At 37.4% G+C, this 17,393-nt stretch overlaps 1 protein-coding gene across 3 annotated transcripts in view; it reads right to left on the reverse strand.

The window, feature by feature from the left end:
• Positions 1–5,049, reverse strand: part of LOC105164531 — a 22,619-nt gene extending 17,570 nt beyond the window's left edge. For all 3 annotated transcript variants that reach the window (XR_002287348.1, XM_020695042.1, XM_011083182.2), the window contains exon 1: positions 4,769–5,049. Coding sequence is in view for 2 of the 3 variants with exons in the window: in XM_020695042.1 (XP_020550701.1) it covers positions 4,769–5,012 (244 nt within the window). In the remaining variant the exon portion in view is untranslated. The remainder of the gene's footprint in view (positions 1–4,768) is intronic.

Here is a 17,393-nt window from a genome sequence, read left to right on the forward strand (position 1 = left end):
TTAAGTGTTCCCCCCTTCCACCAATAAGGGTCAAAACTGAGGTGCATAATCATCCTAAAGGCGGTCATTCAACTGTACTCTCCCTCCCTTCAACTGCATGAGCACCTATACTAATATCCCTTTTGTCCAAAGCAATAGAAGCAACACAATGACCTGAGTGCCAAATAATGGTCAGTGCTTCCACATGAGATGAAAATATGGTGAGATCTTACAAAAGTCAAGCAGAAGATATATTTGGCATCTGGGAGAACTTATAAGAATGACGGCCAGTCTAAATGTACCCAATTATTGTGATACACATACATGATGCAGGAATAAAAGTAATGAACAAAGAGGAGGATCATATAATATATAGCAACTGAATTAAAATGTTGTGGGAATGACATAAATTGCATTTGCCACATTACTTCACAATAATCAAACCACCGCAAATGAATGTGAAACAACTCAAAACATGTTTAAAGATAATTAATTCTGGAATCATATTTTCCTCAATTTTCAAATGTTTTGACTGCCAAGCTTCTTTTTATTGATTGTGAGCCCATCAAACAACTGCATCCCACCAAACAATAACAATCACCAACATAAATTAATTTAAAAAATAGAAAATTGTTTTATATTTATGTCAAATAACATTATCTATTTTTAAATTAATGTATTTAGTTGCATCATGAATGTCTATAATTGGTTTGAATTTGGGCAGTAGATGAAAATGTGATATCCAAACATTTCCAAATCATATCTCCACCTACCCCTACTCACTTTTCACTTTTACAAAATTAAATCATACAATCATACGATCACGTCAACTAATCCAAACCCATTTTGATTTCCAGATGAAGACAACAGCAAAAACAAAAAAAGGCCAACTCTGAAACTATGAAAATTTAATTGCAATAGAAAAAGTAACAAGCTGCTAATGATTGAAGACAAACATGGTTGCAGGTGGTGGAACTTCTTGCATATTAAACATATTATTAGATATAAAAGTGAAACACAAAGTTGTGCCGTCTGGCAACAACATCAGATCCCAAAAGCATGAACTAATGCACATGAACACTAATCATCAGAAAGGACATAAATACTGGAAATATTATAGGGCATTACTGATGAGAAGCTCAACTATTAACATGAGGATGTTGACTGCTAACAACTACCAAGCTGCAGATGCTCATATATAAGATACCAGGAGCAATAAACAAGAAACCAACCAATTGATAGCATTCAATTTTTAATACAATGGCTCGGGGAGGCAAGATGAAATTTTCAAGGTCTTTCAACCATTAAAAGTATCGCTGGTGGAGCCTAGCCTATTCTATCTTCATCAATCTGATAACTTGCAATAAACTACTAAGAGATGGTTGTAACTAGCTAACTTTAGAGTCTGGGATCTGTTGATGGCATGGCAACCAATTATTAGGAATGATTGCAAGGTAAAAATAGGTGATCTAAAATTAGCTAAATCCTGGACCCCCAGCTTAAGGCTAAAATTAATGTCTAAGACAACAAGAATTTCAGGCCAAATAATTATGTCCTTCGTCATTTCATAGTCTTCGCATTAACTCTCATGAATTTTCATTAAGTTTACGATTCAAGAGTTTTAGGTAACTTTATTATAAGATAGCAGGAAATTTTGGTTTTCCTTATCCCATTCAGATTTACTCACTATTCAGGTTCTGTTTCAGAACTTTGTCACTATGATTAAACTTAAAAGTGGCATATTAACGTAATCCTCTTCCTTGTAGATGAAACATCCAAAGACTACACATTCTATAAGTCGATAGGTAATCAGTATCAGAAGTTGGTACTAGTTTGTGTGGGATTGCTTCAACCATTGTGCAGCTAGGTGGTTACTTTGTCTTTCGTCCTCACTTCTTCTCTCTGCTTTCCTATATTCCACATCTCTGTGTCTATCTGCAAATTCTTTCACATTTAGATTTTTATAGTAACAATGCTCCCCATAAAGCTGCTAAAGGAACCCAAACCTTAAATTCTATTGCATAGCCACTCTAACATCCTTTCTTCACTAAGACTCCTCTTGTATATTGTTCACAAGCACAGCACTTGACCATCCTACAGATTCCTGAAGATTCATTTTAATTAAAGTCCTATCTGAATATGAACTGCTAGGGAAGCCCTTTTCAATGATATAAGCCAAAACCTACCAATCCTCACCTTCCTGTCCTACATTTTTTGGTAACATGGCAAAAAATCATGACCTGTTAGTATATGTAATCACAGGATGTATTGGTGGCAATAAGTTAAAAGATAATGTGTATGTGGATTTGCTCCCCCTCCGTGATTCAATGAGAATAGATAAGAGGCTCGTGGGATTCACATGAGGGGGCACGGATGGCTATATTTCTGGGAGTGAACTCCGGGCAAATATGCAGCACAGGGATAAGGAATCTGCTAGTATATATTTCAAATCAACCTTATAAGCTACATTAATTGCATCTTTAGGGCTGCCAATGCTTTCATTAAATATCAGCAACTACTATTGGAAAGAAAAAGTTTAAAGCTCCCACTTCCACGGATTAAGATCAAAATTATTAATTATCCAGTCCATCATGTAATTGGAAAATTCTTTACTTGTTCCGACTGATACTTCTTTGACAGAGGAACCAAAGATTTTTTTTACTAGCTGTAGTAAATAATCCTCCATTAGCAAATTTAAACAGTAAAAGAAAATGAGGATAAAGGTGTAGCGGGCTGTCTGACCTTTTATCCAGATAATATTTCTTTAGATCCTTTTTCTGGCTAAATAGCACAGAAAGACTATTTTGGTGTTATTAATTGATTAGTCAGTGAAAGGTTTTATTAGGAGAGGTTAAATCTAAGAAGTAATGTACAAAGAATTTATGATACTTATAGCAAACACCAAGCTTTGATCATGGGCTGAAATGAGGTGCTATGTCTTAAATACTTGTGCATCCAATTGATAACTCAGGCCCTTCAAAAATTGATGCACTTAATTTAACATGGGAGTTGGGACCACCCAAGAAGCATGTAACTTCTCCAATTTGGGAACACAATCAAATATCCATGCCATGACAAAATTATTATCTATATCTATATGTTTGTGTATTGAGAAATGGTTGGAAACAAACGCCACGAAAATTGAGCACAAACAGACTTCTGTAATAAATAGCCCTGTAAAGTCCAAACAAACCACACATCAAAGTAAAACATCATAATAGCAGTAGGTTGTGTATGGCTTTGAACATTAATTCCTTTGAACGCTAATTGCAGTTAACTCTACCACAAACTCTATCTAGGTTTAAGCATCCTGGATCAATTCAAGTACCAGTGGAAAGATACTGCATATTTGCTTATTCTGAACATGGAGGCACTAAGGTGATGCCTTGAAAGCTATTGAGAAGTTCAAGAAAGACAGGAGCGCAGGGAAGACAAAGCAATAAGAAAAACAAATATCATATCCAGATTCCAACTTTTTGGAAGCAACAGTTACATCTCTAGAGGCATCATGCTTTGACTGCTCAATAAAGGATATTTTGTACAGAAATTTTGAAGCTTTCGTATCTGTTGCCCAAGATGCAAAATTGAGGACTCAACTATCTAATCAAACAAATTCTTCCCAACTGTTTCTAATGAAGGAACAAGAACAGATTCAACAACCATTTCCACAATACCTCTCCAATACATAAAGCATGAAACGCTCTAGTAGTTACATGAATGGAGGAAGGACACTGGATGTTGCTAACTTGTGTGATAGCATAAATTCCTAAAACGCTTCTTTTGATAGTCCAAATTCATTGGTAAAACTTGAAAGAGAAACTCCCTTTCAGATGCTCAGTGAAAAAAACAGCAAGCATTTTGGTTGGCAAGTCATCTAACCTGTACAAAAGTAGTATAAAAGAACAAAGAAACTTGAGTTAAAAGTTAAGCAACGTAACCAACCCCAGTTTTCTTATGTGGATCAGTAAGACAGAATTCAAGTTGCTGATTTTGAAGTGTATTGGAGGCAGAAACTAGGAAGTTGCTTTCCCGTTGAAGTTGTGTCAAAAACTTCAAATGGCAATGCTACCTAAGCTCAAACGTACCCTTCTTGTGGATGGTTATAAGAGAAGCACCTTTACTTGTGCGCTAGGGTACTGCATGAGTACAGCCAGGTCTGGCTTTTTAGACTTGAACTTGAGCCAAAATACAAATACATAGGGAGTAAGCTATCTAGTTTTCAATTATTTCATTGCATCTATGTAGCAATTTGATAGCTACATGTCTAATTGAATATCCCCCTCATTGTTCAACTCCTTTCTCATTCTTTTTTATTTTCTAGGTTGCAGAGGTGCACATCTATATAAATGTCTGAGAGATTGAAAATGATAAAAACCAAGTTATTGCATTTTACATCTAGCAAACGGCCATATAAACCAGCATCAATTTTATCCTCCAGCTATAGAATAAGGTTACCCCATTAATTTTACCATTACTGGAGCATAAAATAACACTAGGTCAGTTCTGAATTTCTCCTAAAAACTATTCAATTAAATTTATGACCAGTAAGAACTGAAGGTGGAAGTATTTGCCATTAATCAAATAAATCTGCTAAAAAGGTTATACCTTATTGAGTTAAAGAACGGAGAAAATCGTGTAGACAGTATTAACAATGCAATGGAGTTTCTTCATTGCATAAACACATGATCCACAATGTACTTAGCAAATATACGTCAGGCCTTAACCCATAAATTCTGGATGAAATACGTATAGTGCAAGTGATTGAGAGGAAAGAAATGATAACTTTTACCGGGGAGGGAATCATCGAGGTCAGAACTAGTAGAGTTGCAGAAGGGTGTAGGCGGCTGATTGAGATAGGTGGCCATGAAGTTACAAACCACTGCCACAGCAGCGGCGATGGAAACAACGGTTATCAAGCGGGTGAAGTCGGCTCTAGAGGATGGTAGAGCATTGAAGGATGGTTCCGCAGGAAACAGAGCATAGGAGGAAGAGGAGGGTTTAGGCCTTCTCTTCCTCTTAGTGTCGGAAGCCATTGGAAATTAAGAGAAGAATATTATTCATTGCTTCTTTTATTTCTTTGTGGGGTTAAATCTATTTTGACTATATATAAAAATAACAAAAATCTTCCTATAAAATTTATAATATCAAAAATTACTCTCATATTACGAATAAGGCAAAATTGCAAAATTGGTCCCGTAAGTATGGGGGGTGGCAGAATTGGGACCGTAAGTACAGGACTGGCAATTTTAGTCCTATAAGTATTGATTTTTTGGCAATTTTGGTCCTTCCGACCAAAATTGCCGAAAAACGCGGCGGAGAGATTTGGGGCTTAGGGTTACGACGTCCACGTGCGCAACTTAAACACGTAGGAGCTTGCGTGGCCAATGACGTGGCATTAGGTGGGAAAAAGAGCTCCTCTTTCCGCTTTTTTCACCGGATGTAAGAGCTCTCTCTCTCTCTCTCATTTTTGCTGCTGCAAATGAAGTTGCAGGTGAAGAAAAACAGCAAAAATGTCTTTGCTGTGTCGAGAAGCAAGAAAATAAAATCAAAAAATCGAGTTTCATTTCAATATCTCTCAGATAAAAATGGGGAAGATACAGTGATTATATTTGAAGGTAGTTACTAACAAACCCAACGACTAGCTGCTAATCAACTAATAAAATCTCACTTCTACAAGAATTGTGTTAGGAGAAACACGATTGCTCCTTACTAATAAAAGTGTTAGTGCAAGTTGTAAAACGACAACTTTCCTCTGTAAAATAGCAACTTTCTTCGACAGAGACTAGACTTCCGGGCTCTGTCATCACCTTCTTCCTTCAGCTTTCTTCTTCAATCCTGGTGCTTTTCATCCCTGTCTTCATGATGTACCATATTTGGATTGAGGAAACAAGTGTAGATTCCAAGGCATTAGGAGTTCACCGGATTGTTTGGTTAGCAAGATTGTTGATCACGTACGACTTAGGAGTTTAGGGGATAATTTGGCACTAAGCCTTCAGTCTTTTGTGTTATATAGCAGGCACTGAGCAGGTGCTTTCCATGCCATCTTCTAGAATCCCCACTGGTGACTGATGGGGCCAAGTGAAGCGAATCTCAGGTAGTGCCTAGAGATGGGGCACCGAAAGAAAACATGTTAATAGCTCTTCACTAAGTGCTGAACAGAAAGCCAATCGCTCCTTATCTGTAGTGGACAATCTCTCAAGAACCTCCAACCAAATCAACTGCTGTTTTTCTCATCGCTGAGCAAAATAGGAGCATCACCTCCTCATCGCTGTCATCTCCAATGGCCTCATTCTTTATCCGCTCTAGATGTGGGTCAACAGCATCATTGACATCCTTCAGGTATGCATGCAAGAATGATAAAGAAGACATTTTTGCTGTTCTTTTTCACCTGCAACTTCATTTGCAGCAGCAAAAATGAGAGAGAGAGAGAGAGAGAGATCTTACATACGATGAAAAAAGCGGGAAGAGGAGCTCTTTTTCCCGCCTAAAGCCATGTCATTCGCCACGCAAGCTCCTACGTGTTTAAGTTGCGCACGTGGACGTCGGAACCCTAAGCCCCAAAATCTCTCCGCCGCGTTTTTGGGCAATTTTGGTCGGAAGGACCAAAATTGCCAAAAAATTAATACTTACAGGATTAAAATTGCCAGTCCTGTACTTACGGTCCCAATTCTGCCACCCCCCCATACTTACAGGACCAATTTTGCAATTTTGCCTACGAATAAATAATCACATCATCCCCATATCAATTTGAGTAATATATATAATAATAATTTATAAAAAAATTAAAATAATAATTATAATCCCCACCCCCCCCATCCCTTCTCTCCCCTCACCGCCCATCTAGACGATCGGCGTCGCCCTCGTTGGATGGGCGACCACGTCGCCTTCGCAAATGATAGGCGACAGTCGTCGCCCAGGGGTAAGGAGGGTGCGGCGCCCTCCTCTTTACTTCACTGCCGCCGCTTGTATTTTTTTTATATAATTTAACTAAACTAATATTTTATTATATAAATAATTATTATATAAAATAATATTTTATTACTAATAAATATATATAATGTTATATATATTAAATGTGATAGAAGTGCAAAAATATCCAAAAAAAATGTATTTTCATAGAAAAATCACAGTCAAAGCGCGTGCGACCCAAATTTTGTACGAATGGGGTTTTTAGAACTTTATTTTATATCACATGGGGGTATTTGATACTTTAATTTTCATAAGGAATTTTTTTAACATTCCTATTATCACATGGAGTCTCTGAATTTTTTCATTTTTTTTATGGGTAAATATTATTTTTTGTTCCCCCGACTATACCACTTGTCAAAAGTCGTTTCTCGTATTTTTCCGGCAGTTAATCATTTAAGCCTCCTTTTTTTTAGTATTAGATATGAATTCTAATTTATCATATTCAATTTCTTGTTTACTTGCAAAATGCTCAACTCGTTATTTAAATCCACGCCGTAATTATTGGTGATTGTGTTGTCATTTAAAATCCGCCCAACTTCTCTAGTTAAAATTAATATGTGCCCACCATTTGTTGATAACATTTCTTCTCCCAATTTTGTTCTCAAATATCCTTAATCTCCACTTTTGCACATAATAACCAATTGACCACCTTCTCAAAAGAATCTACGATTATGGCGTCCTGTTAACTGCAGTGAGCTCATCACCATTGATGCTACAAGTCAAGAACTTGAACTGGAGAAGAGAAACGCAGGAAGAAAACGGAGCACTTGCCAGCGTAGGAAAGACTGCTTCATTGTTCTAGAAGTTGTGTTTCTGGCTTTGACGTTTTTCTTTTCTGTCTTTTGAGAATTAGTTGTTTCTTTTCTCTCTCCTTTCTAGAGTTAGTTTAGTTAGGTTATTAGCCTCTAATTAGTTACTTTCTACTATTTAAAAAGGGGCTTCTCCTTGCTCTGGCAAAACAAACGATTGTCCTCTTCCTTCCATCAAGAAATACAGAGCTGTGTTCCTCTTCTTTTATCTCTGATTTGAACATGGTACCAAAGCCACAATCTAGTGGTGTAATTTTCGTCTTCTCTCTTCGTTGAAAAATCAAGAATCATTACTTCTTTTTCTTTTCTTTCTTGACAAATATTTCCCATGAGATGGCTGGGAAAAGCACTCAAGGAAGTATGACTTCTACTTAAGAATAGAAAACACTGATATGACCTAAAAAACTAAAACTATATGGAGGTGAAAATCCCGGAATGAGCTTAGTTTCAGTCCTTTTGGATGGGAGTAATTTCTTGACATGGAGTCGATCAATCAAACTGGTATTCAGTGCTAAATAAAAGCCCGGATTCATTGATGGTACTTACACAAAGCCTGAAAAAAACAAAAGTGAAATGGAACAGTGGGAGAGGGTGGATCACATAGTCGTTTCTTGGCTATGAAACTCCATAACGAAAGACATAGCTGAAGCTTTCTTATACACCAATTCGACTCAGGATTTGTGGGAACAACTAGAGGCAAGATTCGGAGAGAGCAATGGGCCCATGTTGTATGACATACAAAAGAGAATTGCCTCTCTTTCTCAAGATGATATGACAATTTCCACTTACTTTACTAAACTCAAGAAACTATGGGATGAATTAGTCCATCTGAATCCTTTACCCCAATGTTCATGCGGATCAAGCAAGAAAATAGCATAAATGAACACATCAAGCCAGCTGATTCAATTTTTGATGGGACTGGAAGAATGCTATAACCACATAAGGAGTCAAATCCTTTTAATGGAGCCCTTACCCACAATAGGAAAGGCTTACTCTATGCTGCTACGCATTGAAAAACAACGGACAATTCACATTGGGACTGCCCATGATAGAGCTATGAATGTCAAGTCCTTTAGCATGAGAAGACAATTGAATAATGAAATAAGATAAAAGGAAAAGGGACCAGTGGACAAAAGATCACAGCACTGTGATCACTGCAAAAAAAATGGGCACACCAGAGACACCTATTTTCAATTGAAGGGATATCCAGATTGGTATAAGTCTCTCTTGGAACAAAGGAAAATAGAAAAGAACAATCCAGATAGGGCATACAATGCAGATGCTGAAGAAAAGTTGCAAGGACCTATAGCTGACATGGGATCTAATTTTTCAGACTTGATCAGAATGGAGATAACAAAGCCAATACAAGAACATGACTTTACACGAGAGCATACTACAAACTTGGCAAATTTGGAAGATTTTGCAGGCAATATATAAACCAACACAAATGTGTATATATATATATATATATTCTGCAAAGCCCTGGATCATTGATAGTGGTGCGTCCGCTCACATGTGTTGTGATTTGAACATATTAAGAGATATAAGACAACTCAAAACACCTACCTATATAAAATTACTAGATGGAACAAAAAAGAAAGTGACGTACAAAAGCAATATCCAACTGTGGGTATTGATCTCAATGAAGTATTGTATGTCCCTAGCCTTAAACATAATCTCCTGTCTGTCAGTAGAATATGTCATGATAATCCACTTAGGGTGTCATTCACAAAGAATAAATGTTTTTTGCAGGACCTTCATACAATGAACACAATGGCTCTAGGTAGACTAGTTAGGAGATTGTATGTCCTTTATAGAGACACCTGCAGTACCTCTTCACTCCTTAATCAGTCAAGCAAGGAACCTGACCTGCACTGCATGAAAGCCTCTTCCCAAGGGATAGATCCTTGGCATAGGAGACTAGGACACACCTCTGTTGATGTAATGAAGCATAGTCCATTCATAAATAAACTGGATTCCTATTACATGGTTTTTCAGGAGTTGATAACTTCTCCAAAATGACAAGCCATAAGATAAATTGATTGCGAGGAATCTTGAAAGGACCCAAGAATAGTGAAGTCCAACCTACCTTGGGTCCTTGAGGACAAAATAAGTGGTACGTTGCTGTTGTTGTAAAAGTAGCGCCATTTAAGCTCCAAACAATCCGATCCTCCCCATTGTGGATGACAGGCAGAAGGTGAATTATCGCCACAAATTTATTAGTGAGTGGTGGCCGGCTCCATTGCCCATTTGCAATGACCGAGTGTAGGAGTGTAACCGGGGGAATGTTTTTAACGGTCGGGCTAGTAGGAAAGTGATGAATCAATGGCCCCAATTGATGCCAAGGGTCCTGCCAAAGGAAAAATAAATCCCCATTACCAACTCGAAAGTCGATATAAGGTAATAGCCATGGTAGGAGAGCAAGAATTTGCCGCCACCCCCACGACCCCTTGTTGTCACTGACTGTCCAGATAGTGTTAGCTCCAAACCGAGTATGGAATAACCAATCAACCCAGATGTAGTCTTGTTGTCGCACAATAATCTTCCATAAATACTTGCGCATGAGAGCTCGATTTAGGGCTAAAATATCCCTAAGGCCGAGGCTCCCCTCCTCCACTGGCCTACAAATAAGTGTCCAAGAAACCTTCGGGTAGCCCGTTCCTGTGGTACCCTTCCAAAGAAAGGTACACAATCATTTATCAATCTTACAAATCACCGTCTTTAGTAAGATAAATGCCGCTACCCAATAGGTCTGAAACGACATCAGTATGGATTTGATGAGTTGCAGCCTACTAGCAAATGTTAACCAAATCCCTTCCAATCCTCGAAATCGATTATCAATTTTTTTTCAAGAATGGAGTGTAGTCCCTAATCATGATACGAGAGGAAATAAGGGGGATGCCGAGGTAACGAATAGGTAACTCTCCCTTTTGGAATGATAGGAAGCAGAGTGTCCTGTCGCTGAGTCCGTGTGCTGCCTTGGAGATAATAATGTGGCTCTTTTGTGGGTCGGCACATAATCCGAAAAGCATTGCAAACCTATCTAAACCCTTTTTAAACAGCTCAATAGACGATTCATCGGCCCTACGAAAGAGAATAAAGTCATCAGCGAAGTAAAGTTGAAATAGGCCTATAGCCTCACACTTTCAATGAAAGGAGAACCCGCCATCCTGATCGATAAGTTGTTGTATAATCATCTGTAACACCTCCATAACAAGGACAAATAAATAAGGGGACATAACGTCCACTTGGTGCAACCCTCGCGCCCCCTTGAATTAGTCGTGTGCTATGCCATTGAGACAGACTGAATAAACAAGCGTGGTGACACACTCTTCTATCCAATTGATAAAGGTCACCGAAAATCCAAACAGATGCAGCACAGCCAATAAGAAGTCCCATTCTACTGTATTGTATCCCTTTCGTAAGTCCAGCTTCAGTGCACATCTCGGTGGAAGGTGTTGTTGCTTATAGCTAATAAAAAGCTCCTAGGCTAGCAGAATATTGTCACTGATCGACTTGCCTGGCACAAATGCGTTCTGCGAGGGATTAATTAAATCATTTTTTCCTTTTATACAAACTTGCAGTTATTATTACGCTTAGCAAATTTACCACACAAATTTTTTGGTCTAAACCAACGTTTGGGTCAAGTTTCGTTGAATTCTGAGAACGTTCAAAATTTAGTTGTTTTGCACAATTTTATTAAAGCAAGTTTATTTCACTTTTATACAAACTTGAAGTTATTATTACGCTTAGAAAATTTACCACACAAATTCTTGGGTCTAAACTAACGTCAAATTTCGTCGAATTCTGATAACGTTCAAAATGTAGTTGTTTTGCACGGTTTTATTAAAGTAAGTTTGTTTCCCTTTTATACAAACTTGCAGTTATTATTACACTTAGCAAATTTACCACATAAATTCAAGGGTCTAGACCAACGTCTGGGTCAAGTTTCGTCGAATTCTGAGAACGTTCAAAATTTAGCTGTTCTGCACGGTTTTATTAAAGCAAGTTTGTTTTCCTTTTATACAAACTTGCAGTTATTACTATGCTTAGCAAATTTACCACATATATTCTTGGTTATATACCAATGACTGGGTCAAGTTTCGTCGAATTCTGATAACGTTCAAAATTTAGCTGTTTTGCACGTTTATTAAAGCAAGTTTGTTTTCCTTATATACAAACTTGCAGTTATTATTATGCTTAGCAAATTTACCACACAAATTCTTGGGTTTAGACCAACGTCTGGGTCAAGTTTCGTCAAATTCTGAGAATGTTCAAAATCGTTCAAAATTTAGTTGTTTTGCACGGTTTTATTTAAAGCAAGTTTGTTTTCTTTTTTATACAAATTTATAGTTATTATTATGCTTAGTAAATTTACCACACAAATTCTTGGGCCTAGACCAACGTTTGGGTCAAGTTTCGTCGAATTCTGGGAACGCTCAAAATTTAGTTGTTTTGCACGGTTTTACTAAAGTAAGTTTGTTTCCCTTTTATACAAACTTGTAGTTATTATTACGCTTAGAAAATTTCCCACACAAATTCTTGGGTCTAGTCCAACGTTTGGTTCAAGTTTCTTCGAATTTTGAGAACGTTCAGTGTTTAGCTGTTTTGCACGGTTTTAATAAAGCAAGTTTGTTTCCCTTTTATACAAACTTGTAATTATTAATACGCTTAGCAAATTTACAAAACAAATTCTTGGGTCTAGACCAACGCTTAGGTCAAGTTTCGTAGAATATTGAGAACATGCAAAATTTAGCTGTTCTGCACAGTTTTATTAAAACAAGTTTGTTTCTCTTTTATACAAACTTGTAGTTATTATTATGCTTAGAAAATTTACCACATAAATTCTTGGGTCTAGACCAACGTTTGGGTCAAGTTTTGTCGAATTCTGAGAACGATCAAAATTTAGCTGTTTTGCATGGTTTTATTAAAGCAAGTTTGTTCCCTTTTATACAAACTTGTAGTTATTATTACGCTTAACAAATTTACCACACAAATTCTTGGGTCTAGACCAACGTTTGGGTCAAGTTTTGTCGAATTCTGATAATGTTCAAGATTTAGCCGTTTTATACGGTTTTATTAAAGCAAGTTTGTTTCCCTTTTATACAAACTTGTAGTATTAATTCGCCTAGAAAATTTACCACACAAATTCTGGTCTAGACCAACGTTTGTGTCAAGTTTTGTCGAATTCTGAGAACGTTCAAGATTTAGCCGTTTTATACGGTTTTATTAAAGCAAGTTTGTTTTCCTTTTATACAAACTTGTAGTATTAATTCGCTTAGAAAATTTACCACACAAATTCTTGGGTCTACACCAACGTTTGGGTCAAGTTTCATCGAATTCTGAGAACGTTCAAAATTTCGCTGTTTTGCACGGTTTTATTAAAGCAAATTTGTTTCCCTTTTGTACAAACTTGTAGTTATTATTATTACGCTTAACAAATTTACCACACAAATTCTTGGGTCTAAATCAACGTTTGGGTCAAGTTTCGTCGAATTCTAAGAACGTTCAAAATTTAGCTATTTTGCACGTTTTATTAAAGCAAGTTTGTTTCCCTTTTATACAAACTTGTAGTTATTATTACGTTTAGAGAATTTACCACACAAATTCTTGGGTATAAACCAACATTTGGGTCAAGTTTCATCGTGTTCCGAGAACGTTCAAAGTTTAGTTGTTTTGCACGGTTTTACTAAAACAAATTTGTTTCCCTTTTGTACAAACATGTAGTTATTATTACGCTTAACAAATTTATCACACAAATTCTTGGGTCTAGACCAATATTTGCGTCAAGTTTCGTCTAATTCTGAGACTGTTCAAGATTTAGCTGTTTTGCACGATTTTATTAAAGTAAGTTTGTTTCCCTTTTATACAAACTTGTAATTATTATTACGCTTAGAAAATTTACCACACAAATTCTTGGGTCTAGGCCAACGTTTGGGTCAAGTTTCGTCAAATTCTGAGAACGTTCAAAATTTAGTTGTTTTGCACGGTTTTATTAATACAAGTTTGTTTCCTTTTCTATACAAACTTGTAGTTATTATTATACTTAATAAATTTAGCAAACAAATTTTTGGGTCTAGACCAACGTCTGGGTCAAGTTTCGTCGAATTTTGAGACCGTTCAAAATTTAACTGTTTTGCAGAGTTTTATTAAAGCAAGTTTGTTTCCATTTTATACAAACTTGTAGGTTTTATTTCGTTTAGCAAATTTACCACACAAATTCTTGGGGTCTAGACCAACGTTTGGGTAAAGTTTCGTAAAATTATGAGAACGTTCAAAATTTGGCTGTTTTGCATGGTTTTATTAAAGCAAGTTTTTTTTCACTTTTTACAAACTTGTAGCTATTATTACGCTTACCAAATTTACCACACAAATTCTTGGGTCTAGACCAACGTTTGGGTCAATTTTCGTCGAATTTTGAGAACGTTCCAAATTTAGCTATTTTGCACAGTTTTATTAAAGCAAGTTTGTTTTCTTTTTTACACCAAGTTGTAGTTATTATTACATTTAACAAATTTACCACACAAATTCTTCGATTTAGACCAAAGTTTGGGTCAAGTTTCGTCGAATTCTGATAACGTTCAATATTTAGCTGTTTTGCATGGTTTTATTAAATCAAGTTTGTTTTCCTTTTATACAAACTTATAGATATTATTACGTTTAGCAAATTTACGACACAAATTCTTGGGCCTAGACCAACGTTTTGGTCAAGTTTTGTCGAATTCTAAGAACATTCAAAATTTAGCTGTTTTGCATTGTTTTATTAAAACAAGTTTGTTTCCCTTTTATACAAACTTGTAGTTATTATAACGCTTAGCAAATTTACCACACAAATTCTTGGATCTAGACCAACGTTTGGGTCAAGTTTTGTCGAATTTTGAGAACGTTCAAAATTTAGCTGTTTTACACGATTTTATTAAAGCAAGTTTATTTTCCTTTATTACAAACTAGTAGTTATTATTACGCTTAACAAATTTACCACACAAATTCTCGGATCTAGACCAACGTTTGGGTCAAGTTTCGTCGAATTCTGATAATGTTCAAAATTTAACTATTTTGCATAGTTTTATTAAAGCAAATTTATTTTCCTTTTATACAAACTTGTAGTTATTATTTCGCTTAGCAAATTTATCACACAAATTCTTCTGACTAGACCAACGTTTGGGTCAAGTTTCGTCGAATTCTGAGAACGTTCAAAATTTAGCTGTTTTGCACGGTTTTATTAAAGCAAGTTTATTTCCCTTTTATACAAACTTGTAGTTATTATTAAGCTTAGAAAATTTACCACACAAATTCTTGGGTCTAGACCAACCTTTGGGTAAAGTTTCGTAAAATTCTGATAACGTTCAAAATTTGATTGTTTTGCACGGTTTTATTAAAGCAAGTTTTTTTTTCACTTTTTTACAAACTTGTAGCTATTATTACGCTTACCAAATTTACCACACAAATTCTTGGGTCTAGACAACCGTTTGGGTCAAGTTTCGTCGAATTTTGAGAACGTTCAAAATTTAGCGGTTTTGCACGGTTTTATTAAAACAAGTTTGTTTCTTTTTTTATACAAATTTGTAGTTATTATTATATTTAACAAATTTACCACATAAAGTTTTCGGTCTAGACCAACGTTTGGGTCAAGTTTCGTCGAATCCTGAGAATGTTCAAATTTTAACTATTTTGCACAGTTTTATTAAAGCAAATTTATTTTTCTTTTATACAAACTTGTAGTTATTATTTCGTTAGCAAATTTACCACGCAAATTCTTGGGTCTAGACCAACGTTTAGGTCAAGTTTCGCCGAATTCTAAGAACGTTCAATATTTAGCTGTTTTGCACAATTTTATTAAACCAAGATTGTTTCCCTTTTATACAAGCTTGTAGTTATTATTACCCTTAGCCAATCTACCAAACAAATATTTGGGTCTAGAGCAACGTTGGGTCAAGTTTCGTCGTATTCTAAAAACGTTCAAAATTTAGCTGTTTTGCACGGTTTTATTAAAGCAAGTTTGTTTATCTTTTATGAAAACTTATAGTTATTATGACGCTTAACAAATTTAGCACACAAATTCTTGGATCTAGACCAACATTTGGGTCAAGTTTCGTCGAATTCCGAGAACTGAGAACGTTCAAAATTTAGTTATTTTACACAATTTTATTAAAGCAAGTTTGTTTCGCCTTTCTACAAACTTGTAGTTATTGTTACGCTTGCCAAATTTACCACACAAATTCTTGGGTCTAGTCCAACGTTTGGGTCAAGTTTCGTCGAATTCTGAGAACGTTCAAAACTAAGCTGTAGTACGGCCGCTTACCCATAAAGTATCCCACTGCCGTAGATTTCCATCGTTTGGATCCGTCACGCACAGTATCTAGTGAAGGACGAACTACAACCTCCCCATTTTGCTTCGTTGGGGCAATGAAAGATAGTGTTTTCCGGGACGAATTGTTGAATGTGTCAGCAATTTTATCATTAACAATCCCATTAGAACCAGTGTGAAGCGGAATGTTCCCAATAAACAAGGGAAAGGGTGTCTATTTTTTCCCCAGGTTGCTGTTTTTTCCCCCATAAAACTGATGATGTTAGCCCTAAGATTGCTGACATCAGCCCTAGCATCATGGATGACATCAGCCCTAGTAGGGCTAATGTCAGGCGCCCTCTCATCCACATCACCGTCCTTGTCACCCACTTCCGCCGCCACTTCAGCTCCAGCCGTATCCACATAGACGTCCACGTCAGCTTTCCGGCACACGTCATCGATCGCCGGGAAAGTTACCGGCATTCACCAACACGCCGGAAAAATGCGCAAGGGGACCCAGGAGCTGCAAAAGTGTTCGCAACAACACCGGCACTCATTGGACGACCAGAAAGTCCTCCATTTCCGCCCATCTCCGACGAAGAATCGCAACCAATCGCCGCCCTGGGGAGTTGAAGCTTTGCAGACGTCTCACCTCCATTTCCCGAGGGAGAAAGCAGCGCCTGGCCTTGAGAATTTCTCCGATCACCGGTCGCTCTTGCCCGCGCGCCACCATTGGCGTTTCACACAGACTTCTGCCGTCTCCAAAGCGCGATTTCCATCGGATTTTTAGGTCGTTCAAAGCAGCCATGGAAGCCTCATCGCCCTGGTCAATAACCCGATTGGCAAGTTTCAAAAATTCATCCAGATTGAACGAGGAGGAAGACGATTCGCCATGGTCGACTTTCAAGCTCGCGCCGCCTCCAAATTCCAGATCTGCAGTCGCGGTTTCAGCTCCCGGTTTCCCTCCTTTCGCCATCGACAGCCCTTCTACGCCCATGGAAACCCTTGGCCTACCCTCAGCCGGCAGAAAGACGGCCATGGACAAGTTTTGCGAAACCGAGCTGTGCGTGATGGAGAAGATGAAGGGTCGGGTCTCTCGGTGCCGGCTGAAAATGCCGTCTTTCTGTCGGCTGAGGGTAGGCCAAGGGTTTCCATGGGCGTAGAAGGGCTGTCGATGGCGAAAGGAGGGAAACCGGGAGCTGAAACCGCGACTGCAGATCTGGAATTTGGAGGCGGCGCGAGCTTGAAAGTCGACCATGGCGAATCGTCTTCCTCCTCGTTCAATCTGGATGAATTTTTGAAACTTGCCAATCGGGTTATTGACCAGGGCGATGAGGCTTCCATGGCTG

Source organism: Sesamum indicum, linkage group LG6 (assembly GCF_000512975.1).
Source record: "Sesamum indicum cultivar Zhongzhi No. 13 linkage group LG6, S_indicum_v1.0, whole genome shotgun sequence".
NCBI classification, from domain to species: domain Eukaryota; kingdom Viridiplantae; phylum Streptophyta; class Magnoliopsida; order Lamiales; family Pedaliaceae; genus Sesamum; species Sesamum indicum.